Source organism: Lissotriton vulgaris, chromosome 2_1 (genome assembly GCF_964263255.1).
Source record: "Lissotriton vulgaris chromosome 2_1, aLisVul1.2, whole genome shotgun sequence".
NCBI classification, from domain to species: domain Eukaryota; kingdom Metazoa; phylum Chordata; class Amphibia; order Caudata; family Salamandridae; genus Lissotriton; species Lissotriton vulgaris.
Window position 1 is genome coordinate 1235506018 of NC_141687.1, and position 22765 is coordinate 1235528782.

The 22765-nt window shown below is 39.6% G+C and overlaps 1 protein-coding gene across 1 annotated transcript in view; it reads left to right on the forward strand.

The window, feature by feature from the left end:
- LOC147732424 (uncharacterized) overlaps nt 1-22765 on the forward strand; it is a 2559122-nt gene that overhangs the window by 110528 nt on the left and 2425829 nt on the right. The window contains exon 8 of the mRNA XM_086954262.1: nt 3895-4005. Within this exon, the coding sequence (XP_086810388.1) occupies nt 3895-4005 (111 nt within the window). The remainder of the gene's footprint in view (nt 1-3894; nt 4006-22765) is intronic.

Here is a 22765-nt window from a genome sequence, read left to right on the forward strand (position 1 = left end):
CAACATTTTTGAGGTCTGTCACCACTAGAAGAAAGTTTATAACTGCTGCACCCTACATTTGTAAATGTTTTTATTGCATCTATTTTTAATGATTCGATTAACTCTTTCCTTCTTTAAATTTGTATTGAATTGTAAGCCTTTGTGATTCTTTTTCTGAATCGAATGAAGTTGAATTGAGTGAGTGAGTGAATGGTACTCCTTTTTTCTTTCTAGTAAATTCAGAAGTACATGGCAATTAGAAATCACTGCATCTATTGTGCCACGCTTCTTACATCATCTCTCATTCTGGTATCTAACCCATGATTTAGGAAGTGGGTGAGCAAGTAAATGACTGTAATGCTTCACTTAATCCCAGCCACTGGTTTAAACGCCTTCCAGTTCGTCAGTTTTTGCTCAATGTGCTCCAACAGACTAGGCCTCACCACAAGCAAATTAGCCTTAATTCTGGGCTGCCAATATGCAATGCACCACACTTAACTCTAACCCACACTACTACACTCTACTCTACTCCACACTACTACACTCTACTCTACTCCACTCCACAACACTCCACTCCACAATACTATGCTCCACTGACACACTAATCCATTATACACACTACACTTTACAGCACTATACTCTATACTACACTATCTGCCATTCTACGACAATAGTTCACTCTACTCCACTATACAACCCTCTATGAAAATCCCTCTTTACATAGCACTTTACTCCACTAAATTCATAACACTATACTCCACTACACTATATAACATACTTAGCTCTGTGCCACTCTGCTCTACAACACGATACACAACACCCTCTGCACTACTCCACTGTATTCTACACCAATACACAACACTCTGTACTACTCCACTCTATGACACTATACTCAATTCTCACACTATACTCCACTGTATGACACTCTACTCCCTCCACAACAATTTAAGCTACTTCATAATACTGCTTTTCACTCTTATCCACCTAAATAAACTCCACTATACAGCAAGACCTATTGGCATTGCAAATACTTGTTACTAAGGTTATTATTCTGAAATAAAGGCTATCAACTTTTTATTTGTGGCTGATGGTTTCCCACAATTGCAGCATACTTCCCAGAGGGCGAGCCTATATGTCATTATTACAAACACCCATAACGAGCCTGAGGATGATGTTGGGAAGTGCAGCACTTACCATCAGCATCCCCAGGCTCACAATGGAAGTGCATTGGTCAATGTCTTTGGATTGTTGTGCCATAATTAAACGCTGCAGTGGTGTTGGAACAATTGCCATAGTGGGTGCGCTGCCATCAATGTTGCACAACTAAAATCATAAGAATTATGAAAAATCCAAAGGTAGCACAAGTGTCACAAATGAGCTACATTTCTTCGGGACATAACACTCATCCATGACTTTTACGCCTTCACCACTTTCAAATGTCATCAGCCGCCACTAGCAGGCCCTCACCCTCATAGTGGTTTGCCACTCTCTCTAAGTAGACATGTAAAGCAATAGAGAACCTTTCTCTGATGGGATGCAGTTGTCTGCTGTGGCCGAGGAACCCTCTTTCTGTAACAGCTTAGTTCTGCACAAACTTTCCATTTTTTAAGTCGAAGTTCCACTGTTTGCTATTCATAATGTTCTGGTAAAGAATATTACAGCAAGAAGTTTCTGTTTTGCCTGTAAGAACTAAACCATTGCTACAGTGTGATAATGTTTTGAGGTGGCAGCATATATGAAATGGATAATACCTTCTCTCCATGCATTTTCTCATGTGGGATTGGGAATTCAAAAGTTCACCCGTTAATCAAAGACAGGCAAGCTGGAAAACCCTCTTGTCATTTAAAGGGGTTGGAGATAAGATATTTGCCTTGACCAATAAAACGTTGTGTATTTTTCTTTCATTTTGATGAAGTTGACTTGATTCAATGAAAGTAAGCAAATACATGACCTTGCTAGCCTAATTCATTCATACATCATTTACTTTCTTTGACAAATATACACCCACGTACCTAAGTATAACTTGCACCGCCACAGATTTCTTATGTCATCAGTACGTGATGTCATAAGCAGTACTGCACAGCTATGCAACTTATACTTAGGTTAGTTATGCATAACTGGTACATTACAGGTTTTTTGTTTTCAAGCATACATTTTTCATTATCAGAAGACCTACATATAACTCCACATAAAATGTGTTTTTTTTCAGCGAATTTCTATGGTTCTTTACCATAAATTAAATACCAACTACTTTACTAACATGTATCTCTATCTTAACCTTTGTTTTTATCAGTGATTTCTTTTTTCAACTTAAAGTAAGATCTTATAACGATACATCTGCCCACAGCATGTTCTTTAAAAAAAAGAAAATTGGCGGTCCTACTGGACACCCACTGAAGCACAGTAGTCTATGCTAGCTCCTGCAAGAGTCGTGTGGGTCCACAAAGGGGCTGCGCTGGGTCCGGCGGGACTTCTGCAAGAGCTGTCAAAGACTCCTGTGAGATTAGCGTGGGACAGGTGCTCTAAAAACAATAACAAAATAATTGAGACATTAATACAAAGGCTGGGTGTCAATATACCCCTTCCCTTTGCCCTTGCATATTTTCTTTTAATCACTTCACGACACTGTATCTTGTAATGGTGGCTGCAATATTTTTTTCTTCATGTTGTAGAATGTCAATCAGATGCCTCAGTACTTTGGGGTCACTGGGTCCAGCTGTACTGAGATGGCTGATGGAGGAAAATGTCCTTGAAACCAATAATCTTACTTTATTTTTTAATTGGCAGTCCCATGGGACTCCCACATGACTTCTGTAGGACCCACCGTCCAGATATTTCTAATTTTTAACCTTCGTTTGTAAAAAAAAACCAGCTGAATAAATTAATGTTTTAAAGCACCCCTCTCCCCCCCCCAACCAGGCCTACGGGAGCAGATTGTCTCAACTCTGCCCCCCTGCCTCAATATCTGTTATTTCGGTTTTCTATAGGCCAGGAGTCCGAGCCACCAAGTCCTAAAATGGCTTCCACTACATCTTTATTGATGTAGTGCCAGTCAATCAAACCTTATCTTGAGATCTGTCAGCTTCGCAGATACTATGCAGAGTGAAATATACAACGTTTTGTAACCTTATTTCGTCAAAAACGAATGGATCTACAACAACTTTCAAAAAGCATGCTTCTGGACCAAGGTCTAGCTTTCTCCCAAACTTGGTGTATTTCCATTTAGCTGTTTTTGGAGTATCCCTTTTCAATTTTTCTGTGGAAAATTGTATGGGAAAAATACATTTTAGGAGCTCCACTTCTTCTCACCCACCTTGATGGATCATCCCAAAACTTTCCAGAAAGTAGCTGATTTGGACAAGACGTTTCTTGGAAAGCTTCCCAAAGATTTGTCACTTGGCGCCAAAGTTAAAAGCAAATGTTCCATGAGAGATATATATTGTCTCAAACAATATTAGTATATGGTCCACTGGTGTAAAGTCTGGGTGGCAGTCTGTGGGTATATATTAGTAACACTGCCATTAGTTTAGGCATTGGGAGCACCACTTGTATGCATACAACATAAATTCCCATTTGTGTGTCCGTTAGCGCACCCACAGAAATAACATGTCATCACCATTTATGGAAGGAATAAGATGAACAATAGTTTCCTGTCCATTAGCCCATCCTTTGCTGTGTGACGTTAGCGGCTTGTGTCTATCAGTTAAGCTATTGAAAAGGATGCTTACTTTATAGGTGGTGGTGCTAGGTGGTGGTGCTTTTCCATGATCTTCTTCCACTAGAATAATGTGGTCATTAAGTAGTCAGACTAATCTGTACTAGCAAATGATGGGGCTTGTCCAATAGTGTAGTCAGCTCAATAAATCCCTAACTTGACCATGTCTAAACGCTCTTTTATGTCTTTCCCCTCCACAGGATCCTTCACTTCTGGTGTTCCTTGCAGAAGGGGTAGATTCTGTCCATCTGGAGTATCGGAGGAACAAAGCTGTCCAGTGGGAACCTTCACCCCTCAGATGGGAGCATCAAGTAAGAAACAATAAAGAGTCAAATTGGGGCCAGAGTACATAAAGCGATGTAGTACAAATGAGATAATCAAAAAGGGGACTGCATAGTGGTGAAGAGGTAGCCGCACTGATTAAGCACGAGAAAAGGAATGGCATAACACTTGTAGCAGAAAAGGAAGGGTGAGAGTGAAAGTAAATTATAGGAGGTGAAAAGCTGAGGAGAAAGAATGAGAAAGTGCATTTGAGGTTGGACAGCTTGGTCCTCTCGTGGTAGAGGAAAGACATACTTCTATTCCCAGGCATATGTTCAGCGTGAGTTGGGTGCTTGCATAAGTGATATAAGTCTATGTGACACTTAAGTCCCTTCGTGATGAGGACAAAGGTCGTGGTGCCACTCACCCTAGGAGGGGAGGTATGGGGAAGGGCCATTAAATAAGTCCATAGAGGGAACAGAGAGGGAAATCCCTAGGAAAAAATGAGCAGGTGAAAAGGTAAAGGTGTGCTGAACCATAGACCAGAAGTAGAGTAAATAAAGGATAATATCCATATCCTCCATCTGGAAGGAAGAAGATAAAAAGTCAGTGTTCCATCTCCAAGAACCAACACTGGAGAAGCATCCTCCACAAATCACACCAAAAGAAGGAGGGCGAATCCCAGGTACCATGCAGTCATTGAAGATTTAGGCAAAGTCAAGGGCCTGGTTACCAGGATGGATGGGGAAGGAAAGGAGGGTTACCAGCTTGCGTGTCATCAAGGACTTCGAATGGAGGGTTCACAAGACAACAGGTGAATAACACTGCTTGGCAGTTATTCACAGAAAGATCAGGAGATGGTAAAAGAATATGAGGAAGATGAAGTAGACCATCATGGCAAAGACAATGAAGATGGAGATGGGGCAAACATCTGAGATAAGTCTTTTGCAAGCAGACACAAAACAAGAAACCGAAAAATGGGATACAGGAGCTGGTCATGCAAGAAAAAAATAGTGGTGGAGGAACTAGATTGTTGGGTAGCGGGTACACGAGGTAATGTGTCACCAGCGGATTTTGAGTTTCATGTAATGTAGACAGAGGGTTTTATTCGATTTGATTTTTATTAATAGTTTGATATAATGCCAAAAAAGACAATCCCAACAGTTTGTATACATACACAAAACAAAATAAACATGCCAGTGTGCTTCAGGCAGAGATATAACCCACAAGGTTGGAAATGGGTGAAGTATTGATTTTTATTACTATAAAAATAGCCAAAGGGACTGTGAACCCTGCAGTAAATGACTGAGCACTGTAAGAAGTGAAACATGGGATGATAGGATTTTGTTGAATAAATGACATTTGATGGCTTGATTGCCAGCCTATAATATTGACAATTGTGGATCTATTTAGACGAGATGGAATGTAGGTGTCCCTTCTAGGAGCTGAGATTCATGTGATGAGTCTAGGGGGGTCAGTGATTAAGGGTCAAATGTATCAAAGAGTTGCATCGCCCTTGAGCCATGCAACGAGATGCAAAAGCCACACAAGTCTACCTTGCGTGGCCTTGAGGTGCTCGATACATCTCAAGTAACGCAACTCAGAGCAAATTGCTTCCATACATGGATTTTGGCACATACCCAGCGTTACCATTACTGGTAGACCTGGGAATGCGTCAAAATGCTATGCCTCCCCAGGGAGGTGTACCAAGGAGACATATCTTTATTTCTCCTTGTTTCTTCTTCTTTCTGTGTGTGCAGCAGAAGCACTCATAGAAAGAGGGAAATGCCAACAAGGGAATTCGTTTTGTACAGGAATGTTTCCCTTCGTGCACACAAACAATCCTGCTTACAGTGCAGGCACCCTTGCCTGCATAGGCGTTAGGCAACACATTGTGTGCCAGCGCTGGGAGAAGACCGGAATGTGCAGTATAATGTTAACTACTGGGCATTTCTGCACTTTTCTTATCATGGAGCACAGCACAGCAATCTGGCTTGCTGCACTGCATGATTTGTTGATAAACAAGTCCATTAGTTTGTAAGTAAAATCCCTCAACTGACTTGAATTTCATAGAAATTACCATCTGGTAATGGTATTCTGAGTGGGGTTGCATTACCAGATTATGGAAAGCTGCTGTAATGTTTCAGTTAATACTCCGCTAATATGCTGGTGATTTTAGGTATGGAAAATCTTTCAAGGTAGAGAAACACGGGTCAATGGAGAGGGCGCACGGGCCAGGTAAAAAGATGTCATTAATTGCACTTGGGGTGAACCCCGGTAAGCCTCAGAATCTGGGATTTAAGTATGTATATGTTATATATTGACAGAAAAAACCAGCCTGATGGAAATAATGTAAAGGCTTCTGGAAATTATAAATCAAGGCCACGTAGCACTCTTGGTGCTGCCAAATGTATCCACTGCTTTTGATATTGGTCACTATCAGCATTCGATTGAACAGTTGTGCAAGGTAGCTGTAATAGCAGATTGTGGGTTTACCCAATGGTACCCCCATTGTCACCTGTGCATTTTTATATAGAATACGTAATATCACTCAATACTCAATAACATGTTGGTAGTCTTGGCCTGGACTTTTATGTCAGTGCAAAAGAAATCACAATGGTTGCCACATTCAGTGGAAATGTTAATACTTTGAATGTGGGGAGCTGAATGTGATCCAGATGAATGTATAACTAATAACTTTGGATGCAAGAACGCAGGCTGACAACAGTGGCAAGACTGGGTTGATGTTAGTGAGGTCGTGCTGAGTGATTGCGAACATAGTGATATATTACAAATATGTCTGGATTGGAGTCATGGTTGGGCTTCCCATTGGGTTTAAAGCCCTGGACTTTGAGATAGATGAACAATTCACTCTGGAAGGTAACCAATTATCCGACGAGTACATGCCATAATTCATCCTCATTTTGGCTTAGCAACACTTTATAGAAAATATTAGGCTCCCATCTGGAGTATTGTAATCCCCGATTTACCGGAGACCCCCCCCCCACCCCCATAAGAAAACATGAGCAGGTTCTAGTCACTCCAGAACCATGCTGCCCGAGTGGTGGCAAAAGTGACTTACCAGGAATATGTAACTCCTTGCCTAACAGGCATCCGCAGTGCCATACTTCTGGCTGGATTCTTCGGAGAACCCATCAAAGGCTTACAGTATGGATTCCCTGATGAAGGGCGATTCGGTACGCCCGAAATGCATTGGATTGTAAATGAATCATTGCCACTGATGTTGAAGTGATGAGAAAATATCTTTTTTGAAAAGAATTAATGAAATGAATATAACGAAAACAAATCAGCAAATATAATAAAAAAACTTGCTTTACCAAGGAATAAAAATGTGTGAAATCCTCTGATTGCAAGGTAGGAGAACTAGGTGTGCCCAAGGGGATATCCGTAATGCTCCATTAGGGATACATCATAGTATTTAACAATTAGACGCCCAGGGACGTTGGTCGTCACCCACTGAGCACCCAAAAACTTTAAGGAAGGACGGAAACACAAGCTGTGCACTCATCCAAACGTTTATACATTTATACAAGTGAAGCCCTCAATAAGTTATCATACATGCACTCTGTCACTTATCCCTTGCCTATGATGGTAATTTCCTGTGACATAACAAAATACCTGTCTATAAGCTTTAACGCAACATAATTGCAATGCACCCTTAAAGCCATATTGACTTTAACATTTGTTTGTTACAGTAAATAAGTCAGGACTACTCCCTTTGTCAGATGTTGTTATAAATACAGATCAGGCATATGAGCTTGATCAATGATATGTCCCCATAACCAACTCTGTGCCTTGTTATAAAGCTTATGCTCCAACACAGCAGGTCAAAGGTCAATGCAAGCACTTGTTTTTTAGAAGAAGCTCGCAACTTCTGTCCAATCAAAATCAGTACCAAGAGTAAACAACATTTGGGGGGGTGCCAAAGCCACTATCTCACTAGTGCTTCCTAAAGCTCTTTTTCTCTGGACCACATGCGGTCTGGTTCTTGCTGTGCTATCGAGCCAAGCCAGACCTAGAAAGAAAAAAGCCTGCTTTAGCTCCTTAGCAGATAGAGTAACTCATCAGGCAATAACCAACATTTTCAAATATTGAATATAAAAGCCTCTGACTAATGAGTATACTGCTCATGTTCGGGTGTGAATATTAAGTACATCGGACGCAACACTATTGATGGTGTCTTCTTATTTTCATAAGAGTGCACTCATTAGTAAATTGTTCCAGAAAGATAGGCTGGGTTTTGTAATATCGTCATACAAGACACAGAGAAAACAATGACGTTTAGAGATGGGTTTGAAGAACGGGCTGTTAAATCGGTTGTATGATGTTACAACGCAATATTTTAGATCGCGGTACATCACAACGCAGGTTTTACTACGCAAGTCGTTACCACGACTTGCGCTGTAGGGTGCTGGACTTAGGAATAGTTAGATTTACTATTCCAACACCAGCGCCTACGTACAGTAGGGAAGGTGTTGGAATAGTAAATCTTTGTATTCCTTAGTCTAGAGCGCCCTCCAGCGCAAGTCGTGGTAAAGACTTGCGTTGTAAAAGACGTGTCGTAATGGCAGCGCAGTGTTTTAACACGCGTTGTCATGGATGTTTCCGGTTAAATCAGCCAACCTCTGGTACTCTGTGTGCAACATGTGAATGTCTTCTTTGGTGCTATAAAAATTTTATGGCCTGACCTGGGCTTCAGTGGAATGGACAGCACAGTGGTTATAACACAGCCAATGAGCCACATGGCAGTGGTCTGAATTACAGGCCCTCCACTGTTCACTTTGTTAGTGTGACATGGCTTACCATGCGGTGAGAAATGGAACCTAGAACTGAGCAGTGGAGTACATGTATTACGTTACCATTGCTGGTTAATTAGAAAAAAAATCTTCAATGTATGTGTATGTGCAGTTTTTAAATTCATAGCAAAACAAAATAAGATACATTAATTTCTGAGAACCTAAATAATCAAAAACCCAATTAGTAGGAAATCAAATTAACATCATTTAGGTAAAAAATAGGTAAGGTCACCCAAAAAAGTTGGAAATTAAAACGATTTACCAATACAAACATCTGAAACATAAATTAATCAAAATAGTAGTTTAAAAGAAGAGGAAAAAGATGAGAAAGATTGGTGGATGTAGAGTAAACGGTGAAGCATCTGGTAAGATAGGGCAGGTAAGATAGGGAGGGAGGAAAAGAAAGATGGAAGAGAAGCAGGTGTGGGAGGAAGAGAGTCTGTAAAGAAGGAAGAAAGTGATGGAAAGGGCGAGTCAATAACAATATGATGAAATATTAAGAGAGTGAGAAAGAAACAGAGAAAGTAGGCAACAATGGGAGTCACTGAGGTGGAGTGGAGGGAAGCAAGACAACAAGAGGATGAAGGAGAAAAAGTGAGGAAGAAAGGAAAGAAAAAAATTGAGATTCAAAGAAATTGGGCAGTGGAGAATTACATCGATGATAAAAGGATAGTGCATAATGAATTAACATAAGGGGAATTGAGAGACTGGTGGAAGAATGCAAAAAGCTGAAAAAGAGATGCAGGAATCGTTAATGGGAGGAAAGTGAGAGAAGTAGTTGAATTCAGAGAGAGCAATGGAGATCAGAAAATGAATGCCGAAAGATAGTAAGGCAGCAATAGAGAACGCGTGGCTTGAACTCTGGGGCATTTTCACAAAGTTAAATATACATGTGTAGCTCTACTAATGTGTATTTTTACTACTACAATGACCGTTGTTGATGTGCAGTGTTTTCCTTCCATGTATTAATTTTTTTATTTGGTTTTAGTGGAGGGTAGGTACTTTTCACTTTAGTATATATGCCTTTTATGACCTTTGTCATTTAGCACTTTAGTGATGTTGGGCTATGCTGTCGCACTTTAGCACTTTACAGAGTTTTTTTATGTTTAAAATATTTTATTAGGTTATGTTATAAACAAGACAAACAAAAAATCAAACAGCGTTGGTATATATAATGAAATAATGCATACATAAAGAATATTACCGTAAAAATATCAATATACTAATAATTTACCATCGTCCTAAAAATAGTAAATTATAAGTATTGAAGACCGAGACAAACAAGGCTACTCCTCAAAACATTAGGGATATAATACAACTAATAAAAGCAAATAGCGTTACAAAGTAAGTTGTAAATAAGAATTATTATAATCCTCGATTGGTTTCCATAACTGTTGAAAAGACGGTGTACTTAATGTCCCTTATAGGATAATTGGGCACCTAATCTTATAAAGTGACATATGACCACCAGGCTTGGATTGATATTGCTTCTGATGATTTCCAATTTTAAGTAATGGATTTAACAGTAATAGAAATAAGGAGATTAAAAAGCTTAGACTGGGGCTCTGATAAGGTAGATGATAAAATGTAAGATTTACCAATAAGTATGTTGTACGTAAGAGCCTCAGAAACCGGAACAATGAACAATGATCTCCCAAATATTTTTTCAGAATTATGACATTACATTACAGTCAAAAAGCATATGCTTCAAAGTACCATCATAACATTTGCAATTCCAACAAAGTAGGGAGTTTATAAGTTTAGCTTTAAATACCTTACAAGTAGTCCATAGACAACTCAACAAAATAAAGGCGTAGGTTTGAGAAAGAGATACATGAAACCACCCTGAAATATTAACAGTCCATATTTGTTTCCACTCTTTCAATAAGAGATTCAAAGACAATTCTGCATTCCAAAAAGTAACTAAAAAGGAAGGTTTGTAGCATTAGTACAACTATGTTGCTAATAAAATTTGGAAACAGTATGTTGAGAAGCAGAAAAAGCTTTGATACAACTTACCAAATCCAGAGCTTTAACTTGGGGTAGCGCATTTGGAAAGTTGTTAAGCAAAGAATTACAAAGAATTTCAAATTTAAGATCTTTGGAATTGGGTAACATAAATCTGTCCTGTAATTTAGAGAAGGATGATAACGCATCATCTTCATATATATCCTGGATAAAGAAAATACCCGCTGATATCCAAAGCTTCCCGAATGCAATTGTATGGTTACATTTTGATGTAAGGTTATGCCATAGGGAAATCATAGAAGAATCAGAAATACATGATGAAAAGGATGCATCAAAGTCAGTCATAATCAATTTAATGGAAGCAATGATGGGGGAGGATGTAAAAAATCAATTTGAATTAGACATAGACAAAAGTGAAGGGAGAGGAAATGGTGACACTAAGTTGCATTCAATCATTAACCATTTAGGAGAATATTTGGGGTCCAAACATGTAAACCATAGTGAAGCTTGTTTTAAAATAAGTGTTTTCTGGTATTTGAAAAAATCAGGTAAACCAAATGCACTATTGAGTTTAGACCATTTAAGTTTAGCATAAGCCAAGCGAGGGTTTTTCTGAAATAAGCTTATCAATTTTTTTGTACATTGGGAGAGGCAATTTTACAGGGATCATAAATAAGGTATGGAAAATATTCGGGGCTAATACCATTTTAATGGTTTCGAGTTGCCCCCCCATGATAAATGTAGTGTGGACCATTGACAATTTTTTCCAGTAATTGTTGTAAATAAACAGTTACAATTCAGAGTTAACAAGTGTTTGAAGAGAAGTGAGAATAGAATACCCAGATATTTAATTTTCTCTTTTAGCCAGATAGTTTTAGTATTGTCCAATATTTAAAGTGTGCAGTGAACGTTCAAAGGACAAAATTCTGTTTTATGAGTATTCCAGAATAACCAGAAACAGTAGACTATTTACGTATAACATCTAATACTGTGGGTAGAGACGTGGCTGGGTTACTAAGATAGAATAGAACATCATTTGTATAGGCAGACGTTTTAAGGTCAATATCAGCTAACACAATTCCTTCAATATCTACAGAATTTCGAATGTGGGAGAGAAAAGGTTCAATCGCTCATAAAAAAGGAGAGGTGACAATGGACAACCTTGTCTTGTCCCTCTATAAAGAGAAAAGTGACTTCAAAATTGATCATTGATAAAGAGTCGGGCAGAAGGGGAGCCATACAAAATTGAAATCATTCTTTATTACCAAAATTAAAAGAATATAGCGTTCGAAAAATAAATTTTCAGTGAACTTTATCAAATGCGTTCTCCGTGTTCAAAGCTAGGAGACCAGTAGGAGAGGTAAGGGTAGAGGCCTTGCCAATTACATGAAAAAGGAGTCTTCTATGATTAACAGAGAAACGATTTGACATAAAACCAGATTGATCTATATGAATAAGGGACAATAAAACTCAAGCTAATCTGATAGCTAGTATTTTTGCAAACATTTTACAATCCGGGTTTATCAGAGAAATAGGTCTAGAATTTGAGACCTTGGTTTGGCCTTTATCTCATTTAGACAAAACTATAATCAACGCTTCTGTGAAAGAGCCATTGAGAAAACCAGATCGAGTAAATGTAGTGAATAAAGGACCTAAATGAGGGATAGGAGTGTCTGCAAAAGCTTTATAAAATTCTGCAGGAATGCCATCAGGGCCAGGAGATTTTTGAGGTTTAAGCGATTGAATAGCCATTAAAAGTTCAACTTTCATGATAGGGTGGTCCAATTTGATTTTATCAGGTTGAGAGAGTTGTGGTAGATTGGCAGTAGTAAGAAAATAATCAATAATTGGAAAATCTAGAATATTCGGACTACTATATAATGAAGAGTAACATTTAAGAAATTCATATATAATGTCCGGGGTGGATAAAGCAACGGTACCATTGTGCAGTGTATAGCGTGAATTTGATTTCTATCTTAATTAATGCGGAAATAATTAGCTAAAGGTTTTCCTGACTTGTTAGCATTAAAAGCAAATTTAGCTTTCTGTTTAGCAATCTGAATACCAGCTCTTTTACTTAACACTGAATTATATTCATATCTGAATTTCTGCATTGTGGTTTTCAAATCAAGGTTTTGGGAAGAATAAACAAAAGTTCAAATTTTGCAATTTGTTTTTCTAGGTGTGATAACTTAGTTTTAAATGCCTTGGGCCTCATTTATGAGGCTGCGCGTCACTTTTACGCCGCCGGTGCGTCACTTTTTGTGTCGCACCAGTGGCGTTAAAAATGCACCTTGTTGCGCCATATTTACAAAGTGATGCATCTAGGTAGATGCGTCACTTTGTAAACCCCTGCGCCACATTGTACCTGCGCCAGGTATAATGTATGCAAGGGGGGCGTATTGACGCAAGGAAGGGTCGTAGAAGTGACGTAGTGAAATCTATGAGATTTCACTGCGTCATTTTTAGGATGCCATTGCCTCAAAATCTTGAGCCTGCCTCACAGCACGCGTAAGACTAACGCAGGCCCTTTCACACAGGGCTTGCCCCATGTGAAAGGATGCATTGCTGGAGTTGCGTCACTTTTGTGACACACTCCAGCAATGCGTCACTTTTGCGCTTACAGATACATCAGAAATACTGACGTATCTGTAACTCCTTGCGACATGATGCATCATACATTAAATATGACGCATCAGGAATGTCGCAAGGAGTGTGCCTTGAGAAGTGAGGCATCGCTGCTTTCACGCAGCGATGCGTCATTTCTCATAAATGAGGCCCCTTATTCTCATGTGCCATAATAGAAAAGACAATTCCTCTTAAATAAGCTTTGAAAGCATCCCATCTTAAAAAAGGGGAGGCAGCATAATCAGAGTTATGTAAAAAAATATTCATGAATAGGTTCTAAAATTGCATCTTTATGACTGTTGAAGAACAACATCGACATTCATACGCCAACGTGCATGAGACACAGAACAATTACCAGTTTGAAAAATTAAGTGAAATTATTGCAATACTACCAATAGTAGGTTGAGTTATAGATTTGACTAAGTCTCTAGATACCAATAAATAATCTAAACTTGAGTGAGAGTTGTGGGGATTGGAGAAAAATGTGAATTCTTTCTAAGTGGGGAAGAGCAACCTCCAGACATCAACCAATTTAGTGTTTTTAAACAACGTTCTAAGGGAATGAAATGCTTTAGGAGATATGTATTTAGTTGAGGATAATCTATCCAAAAGGCTGTCACTAATCAAATTAAAATTGCCCCCCAAAATTAAGAGAACTTTCCCAATTTGAAGAATCTAAGTTGGAATATGAGACCAAAAATTAGGGTAATCTGCTGTTGGTCCATTAATATTAATTAAATATAAAATGGTATCTTCAATTTTAATTTTGAGTAAAAGAAATCTTCCTTCAGAATCAGATTGTTTGTCTAAATCTTGTAGCTGGAGATTTTTGGAAAACAGAATAGCCACTCCATTCTTTTTACCCTGCGCAGGGGGAAAGATAATCTGACCAACACACTTTGTTTGCATGTGTGCTAAGATGGTGTCATCAATGTGAGTTTCTTGTAATAAACAGATAGCAGCTTTTTGCCTATGTAAATAATATAAAATCTTTACTCTTTTAATTGTAAGTTGTAGACCTTTGACAGTCAATGAAACAATTGTAACTTTAGGAGAACTATTCATAGTTTAGGAGTTGAAAGAAGAAAACGATAAAGAAAGAGTGGAGAAAATACATTAAAAAAAAAAAATATATATATATATATATTTTTTTTTTTTTCGACCAAAAAAGTAGCCAAGGGACATAGAGGTCAACAAGTACAGAAAACAAATGTATATACCACATAGTAGAAAACATACTTTAATGAGACACACATGCATTCAAGGAGAGAGGATGGTGGTACATTATCATAATATTAACAGGAATATAACTGACGTAACATCAAAAAAATACCTATTAATTTCCACATAGGTAATAAAACATCAAATAAGTATACTATTTAGATAGGTTCAAGGTGGAGAGTCATATGTATCCATAGAGAGAGACAAATGATTATCCAAGAAAGCTTGGAGGTCTTCCTGCCGATTAATAGATTTAGATAGGTCGTCTTTCCAAATAAGCATGGTGGAAGGATCGAAGAGACCATATTTGAAGCCAGAATTTCTCAGTCAAGGCCTCAAAGCTGCAAAATCTCGTCGTAGTGCCACCATTTCCTTGGCAAAGAAAATCTTTGAGCTATTAACTAGAAGAGAAGGAAGTTCACGAGCTGCCTTCCTGATAAGGACAAGGTGATGATGGCGTAGAACCTTAAAGATTACTTGCCTGGGTTTATTCTGGCCTGGCTTACGGTGAGATGGAATACGATGTGCTTTATCTATCTCAAATTTTTCTGAGAACTTCAAATTCAGTAAATTAGGTAACACGGTTTCTAGATATCATCTGCAATCAATCCCTTCAATATCTTCAGGCAAATTGAAAATACTCAGGTTATATTGCCTATTTCTATTTTATAAGTCAAGTAATCTATAACTAATTAAGGGGATTTTTGTAAGTATTGGTAATCGCTTATCAGTTTTCATTATGACATCATGCATTTTGGTCTCATTATCAACCACTTTCTCTGAGAGGCTGGCCATATCTTTCCTTATATTTTTAATTTCCATTGCAATACTGTCAGTATTTGATCTAACAGCCTTTAATTCCCCCAAAATAGTAATAAGGGAGGGTTCAGATGAGTCTAGCATTTTTGACTTCTCAGGTGGAGGAGAAACTGACTGTTTACGGTTATGTGGCACAGACTTGCATTCCATTCTCAAGAAAATTAATAATCACAGGCAAGAATTGTCAATTTTACAATAAAAATAGTCATAGTATGTCAAACCAGTGCAGCATCTAAAACCAGATGTGGGAGAAAACCAAGGCCCAACCGTGCCTTCTCCTAGTGTAAGACTCCGTCTTCCTGACAGGACCTGTGGAGTTAAGCTGAGGGAAGTCTCTGAACGTCTTGGTGGAGGAAGCTGGAAGCCAAAAGGTCTCAAAATCACCAACTTTGCTGGAAGAAACGGTGCTGCAGGAGCAGGTGAGCATCTCTACAAGCAGGAACAAAGTTAATCCTGCAATTATCGGCTTAAATTACCTTGTCATGAGGACAGGTGAGCCGGATCTATATTACCGAGCCGCCATCCTGGTTTGCGTGCTCGCACGTCCATTTACAGAGGTTTTAATTTGTAGTTTAAAAAATATTCTTATTGTTATAGAGTATTTTTGTGAGTTAGGATGAAGTGGGGATTGCAGCCTACTGACTTCTCAGTAGACGTCTATGATTAAGAAATTAATCTTGGGCTGATGGGAATCGTTAGCTCAAGGCACATCACATTGCTGGACTACAGGGGAATGGGTTGTGTATTTTAATGTGTGCAGGATTTCGCATTTTATGCCTATTTAATTTTAATGTGAATGGGTTTTATTAACTGCAATAACATTTACTTATTCACTTACCTACTAAATACTACACCTAAGTGTGAGTCTACAGTGTTTCGCTTTTCACCATTTCCAAGTGTAGATTTACATCTAATTACAAACATAGGTGTCTACAGCACTGGAGAGCTACCTACAACTAGCTTTATAACTGTAACAATACTACTTATAACTTTTCTCATGTGGGTGGAGAACTATGCTACCGCAGCAGAAATCTCCCTACGGGAAAGTATAGAGAAACATATTAGAGTAGATCTTTAGAAACTATAAAAAGTATTTCATTAAAGAATATAAATGTAGAATAATTAAATATATGTATTATTAACCTCTAACTACTAAAATAAAGTGTTACAGCTCAATAACTCATTAACACCATCGATGCTGCTGTTATCCATCTCCTGTGCTGGGCCATAATAAAAACGAGTGTGGTCATGACGAGCTCAGCTCGTCATGAGCATCAAAGGGGTTAAATTAAATATTTTAAAGAACAAACTGCAATTGTTTTAATCAATGTATAAATATTATTTCTTAAATATTAATTAAGCAAAAAGGCAACTCACTAACATTTTTATTAAATATATATTAAATGTTGTTAAATGTTATGTATTGAATTCATAGAACATACATTCAATTTGTAACAAAAGTTTAATTTAACGTTTATTTGAAATTAAGTTTATTGCATTTTAAAATAATTACTTAATAATGATTTATTTTTAACAATACATTATATATTAAATGTTTGAATATTTTTATTTAACATCAGTTCCTACAGGATGTTATTTTAAGTTCCTGCCTTTACAATATTTTCCATTGGGTGTGTTCCAGTATGTGTAAGTTACCATGTGAGGTGCTTGACCTACTCTCAATCTGGACTGGATTCCAATTGCTTTTATTTTGATACCTTTAGGGCTGTAGCAATTTTAGAAATGTAGTTTGTGAGCAGCGTTCTCTTTGGTGGATGGGTGTTTGTAGTGGCCTGTTTCTACCTAACACCAGTGCTGTAAATGGAGAAAAATAAGAGCAGGTACTCACCAATTGAATAGGGACAAAGTGTGACTGTTGGAGCTGGGGATAAGGGCGGGGCAAGGGGCAGGGCTATGTTTTTTAACTTCTTCAAGATTTGAATGCAAGAAATCTGCATGATTTGTAAGAATGTTGGATGAGATGTGGTAAAGAAAGAATCATCTCAGCTAGTCTACTAGGCAATATGCATGTCTGACTTCCTATATTCAGAAACACACAGATACAATATCTGGACTCAGAGGGGATTCCAGAGTTAATTAAAGCTTTCCAGAAAGTGATTAGACAACCCAAAATGATGCTAGAAGTTTAGAGAGTCACCAAATTCCTGAATTAAATATATGTCAACATTCTAATGAATACTTACTCTCGCATTTCTGTGTCCTTGTTGTCCCTTTACTTGGAGCTGAGTTTGAAAAATTAATGTATAAGTTGACTGTCAGGCTCTGCTCTATGTGGGGCTGTTCACTTTCTGCGACCAACTGTTATGCTCAATTTATGGGATCACAAAACATTTTCTTTCCATTTCTAACACTCATTATGGACCTCCCCGATTAATAAAAGAGGTGTTGGCCTCAGAAAGGGCCATTTCTAATATACATTTGACTCCACTATGGTAAACCTGTTCCGTTCATGAAATTCACATGAAATGTCAACAGTTCTCGAACAGTCAATTCAATTTGCACGGCCAAGAAAAGGAAAAAAATGGCGCTTTCTGCACCCAGGCTTCAAGGTTTCAGTAGTCTGAAATGCTGCTGCTATCAGCTTATTTTGAATATACAGTGCTAAGGCATTTACTTATGCCGAATATGTGAAGAATGTAACTTGACTAGTCTGGAAATGGAAGAGATATACTGTAAAGACTCGTGTGCTCTCTCTCATACATGTCAAAATACAGCCTACATCTTTCTCTCAAACACAAACACACACAAACACAAACACGCGTGCCTGCATACACTTAAACACACCTCTTCACTCATTTAAAGTTCCCTTTCATACTTTGTCAAACATTCTGTCATATACGCACACAACTCTTAAATTATACTACATTTTTTTCTCAGTCATACACACACACACACACACACACACACGCACACACGCACGTCCCCCACCCCCTCACTCATGTTTTGTTTTTACTTTGTGTCACACATTTCCTTACATGTACTCTCTTTTTCGCACACATACACACTCATATACAGAGTTTAGCTGCAATTACTTTTGACGACAGAGTTACAGTCAGTCTGCTGATAATAGGTAGCATGCATAGTGCATGAGTAAAGTATAAAGGAACAATGTAATTAGTCACAACTGGACCTTAGCCTAACAGCAGATTTAAAAAAATGAAATATATAAAAAACAATGTTGCCCGTGAGCATTTGTAAAAAGATAAAAGGGGGGGCGCACTTGCCTAAAAGTAACCCTTTTCAAGATCGGGACTAAAAAGGTATTTCTAGGTGAGTCATAAAAACCACAGAACATAAGAAAATAAAGCATGTCCTGTGGGGATTAACTGTCACAACCACAGGGCAGCAGGGTCTTGCCATTGCACTGCCCCTTGGATGGGCAAGGAGGAGGTGGAAGGGGTCAAACCAAAACATGGTCAATAAATATCGGTCATAAAAGTCTATGAACCCCAGTAGGTACGGTTCCACCATCTGCGTGGTTATTAGCATGATGAAACTACGTACACTGGCATCATTAGCTCCTTGTCTTCCCTCACAATTTACTGCGATTTTAAAAAAAACACCTTGATATTAAGCAGGTCCTTCTTGTTGGTCAGGTCAGGGTTAGTAAAAAGATCTCCTCTCGCCATACTCATGAGGCTCTCCTTAATATATATGAGCCACGGAACTCGGGAGGTGCGTTCAAGAGTCAAACAATCCCTTAAAATCACTTTAGTTAACAATGTTGTCCTCTTGCCCACCCAGACGTTTAGCTGCAATGACACTGGACAGTAGGCTATCAAGTCAGTGATAGAAGTTAAGCCAAACTCCTTATGGATTGGGAAGGTGGAGGTACCCTGATGGACAGACAAGAGCCGTCTCAAGGAGTTGTTTTCAGCAATTTGGATATCATCAGTAGTAGTGTAGCCCCAAATCTCACTGCCATACAATGCTTTATAGATGCACCTGGCCTTGTAAAGCTGTAAAATGGCCCCCACCGGTCTTTTTCCCATTCTGGAGGCGAAGTTAAAGATAGCTGTGATCTCCCGGGTAAGGTCATTTTTCTTGCGAGTTATTAGGGGGCATCCAACAAAACCCCCAGGTATGAAAAAACACGTGTCCTAGTGACCGGTGTGGACCCTACCTTGAAAATGAAAGGCCTACTAGAGCGGGCACCTACTGTATAACATAGTAGTTAGTGTTGTTAACCACCAGGGTCGGTCTCCCATAAATGATACAAAAGAATTTAACAGTGTTTGCAGACCCCGCTCAATCCTAATCATCAAGACAGCGCCATCTGCGAATAGCAAGACCAGGAGGCCACGCCGTCCCACCTGGGGAATAATCCACCTTAGTCTCCAGAAGCACCTTCTCTAGATTACTTATATATACATTAATAAGAAGGGGGTCCAAGATGCAACCTTGACAGACCCTTTCCGGATAGGGAACAATCATGTAACCTCGAGATCGCCAGAATATCTGACGGCTGCCTTTGTGTCACAATGGAGATCTTGTAAGAAGAGGACCATGTCCCTGTCCACCCCCAGAGATAGCAAGGTCTGCCACCAACTTGCATCTGTTCACCCAGTCGAAAGCAGAGGAATAGTCCATAAAGGCCATGCAGATGGTACCGCTGCGGGCAACTGTATACTTATTCAAGATCATAAATACATTTGAAAATGTGTCAATTTACTAGCGCTGGGCCTTAGTTTACCACAAGCTGATGACGTTATTAATCTTTCTGTGTTCCTCCTGGGGTTGTATCAAGATTCCGGAGCTGTGTTGCAGTCAGACACAACAGAGGTCCTTCAGCCCAGCTAAAGCGAGCCTGGTTAAGTTCTCCCAGGCCATAAGGCATGAGGACAGTCTGTTACTGAACAGCAGAGTTAGACTCAGAAGGGTAAAGGTTACCTATGTACCAGCCCACACCCGACCGGACCCAGCGGAACCTAACCAGCTGATTTAAAGCGTTCGGAATAGGTAGGCTGGAACAGCATAACAAGATTATGAAGCTGGTACTGTACAATCATAGCATTATCTATATATTTATACTGCTCTGTGATTGGCTGAACACATGCTGCAGTTAACCACTCAGAAGTAGGCATGGGCGGAAAATCCGTTCCGCTCGCGGATTTTGCGGATTTTCGGGAAATCCGCAATCCGCGAGATTCGCGAATCTCCCGCAAAATCCGCAAATCCGCGAGCAGCGGATTTTGCTCGCACTGCTCGCACTGTTCGCGTGAGTTCGCGTGAGTTCGCGCCCCGCGAATAAGTGCAAAATTGCAGAAATACGATCTTAGCAAAACTGAAAGTAACTACTTACCAGGTTCAAAAGTTCAGGCTCATCATTAGTAGCCATTTCCTGTAGTGCTTCCTGAGGGGCCCCTCCAGAGTTCAGTTGCCAGTTGAAACTATTATGTGACCCTGCTCTGAACCTCAGAATAGTTACACATATGCCACAAAGGTCCTGAATTACAGCTAAGGGAGACAAGCAGGAGCCAGGCTGGAAGTTAAAATCCATTAATCAGCCCCTAATTCATTATTGTCAGTTGGGGCAGGGCAGGTGTTGTAACTAATTTTGCAACAATGAAAGCACTTAGCAAGTGCAAAAGATCACTAATCAGGGCGCACTAAGGAAGCAGGTGCCAGCTAAAAAAATATTCTGTGACACATTAATCAGCCCCAAATTAATTCAGGTCACTTGAGGCAGGGAAGGTGTGCTTTGCCGAAAATAATGTACACTGGACAACCAGAGGGTGTGGTGATGAAACAGAGGGTGGCATGGGTGGGCCAGAGGGTGGCATGAGTAGTCAGAGAGTGGCAGTGGTGACAGAGAGTGGCAGTGATGAAGAAGAGTGTCCCAAACAGGCTGGACACGTAGAAACAACAAGTTCGCGAAACTTGCGACCCGACAGGTAAGTTCGCAATTTGCGAAAGTGTACAAAACCCTCGCGAACTGGCAGAAACACGGGCGAACACAAAAAAAAAATCCGCAAATTTGCGGGAATTCGCGGATTTTGCGGATTGCGAATCCGCAAATCCGCAAAATTCGCGAACGCGAGATCCGCAAAATTCGCTCATGCTTACTCAGAAGGTGTATGGTTCAGTCTTGGGTTGGAGGAAGGTGTATTATAAAGTTTCATGATGGCGCCAACCTTGATGGTTTGAATATAAATTAGTGAGCAGAACAGCATCTGCGCTGATGCTGGGCTTCTATGAGGATCTGTACTCTCGTTGTCTGAGGAGAACTTCCAATACTCAAGAGAATTTTTTTTTAAAGTGCTGGTACTCATTGCCAGTGAGCACCGGCCCATTTAAAGCACTGCCTAACACCTCCCATTTTTGTTGTAAGTTTTTACCATTTTCCAGCCACTCCCCATGGAGGAGATGTCTGTATAGAAAACACAGGGAATGTGGAGAGCTATTCTTTGAAAATGTAGGTGAGGCAGGAGTCTTTGTCCTTAGGTTAGTGAATAATATTTTGTAGTGTGTGAGTAGTACTATTGTGGCATTCCTGTATTGTATAACTACAGAATACATTTAGTGTATATGCTTATGGTTAGAGGTGAACACTGAATGGGATAAAAATGAAGAAAACTGTAGTATCTTGTCCATGGGGGTGATCCCTGCTTGGACATTGTGTGATGTCACGATTTGTGAGTCGTGACAAGGTGGGACGAGCATTAAAAATTAACCGTTTGGGGTGGTGGCAGAGCTGCTGTAACTGCCGGCTGGTCTGTGGGATGTTGCTGTATTCTACTAGAGAGTAAACTCCCCTACTGAATCCAGTCAGTGTGGTGTCATCACTACATATTAAATGTGGCAACGATCTACATCTCACACAGAACCCACGCATCCATGGTTCCTTACTGGCTCGTCGAAGTACCCTCATTGGATGAAGGAAGGCAGCCATTTATGGCACACTGCAGTTGCAGTGACAGGAGCTATTAGACATGCGCAGTGCTCGTTGCAAGCTCAATTCAATTCAATTCAATAAATTTATATAGCGCGCTACATACCCAGAGGGTCTCAAGGCGCTTGGGGAAGGGTGGGGGATTACTTGTCGAATATCCAGGTTTTAAGTTGCTTTCTGAATGCTAGGTGGTTCTGAGTGAGGCGAAGGTGAATGGGAAGTGAGTTCCAGGTTTTAGCCGCCAGGTAGGAGAAGGATCTTCCTCCCATGGTGGTTAAGTTGATACGAGGTACAGCAGCAAGGGCTTGGTTGGAAGAACGTAGCTGGCGGGAGGGGGTGTAGAAGGAAAGTCGTGTGTTAAGGCATTCGGGTCCAAGTTCGTAGAGTGCATTGTGTGCGTGGGTTAGGAGACGGAATGTTATCCTCTTATTGACGGGGAGCCAG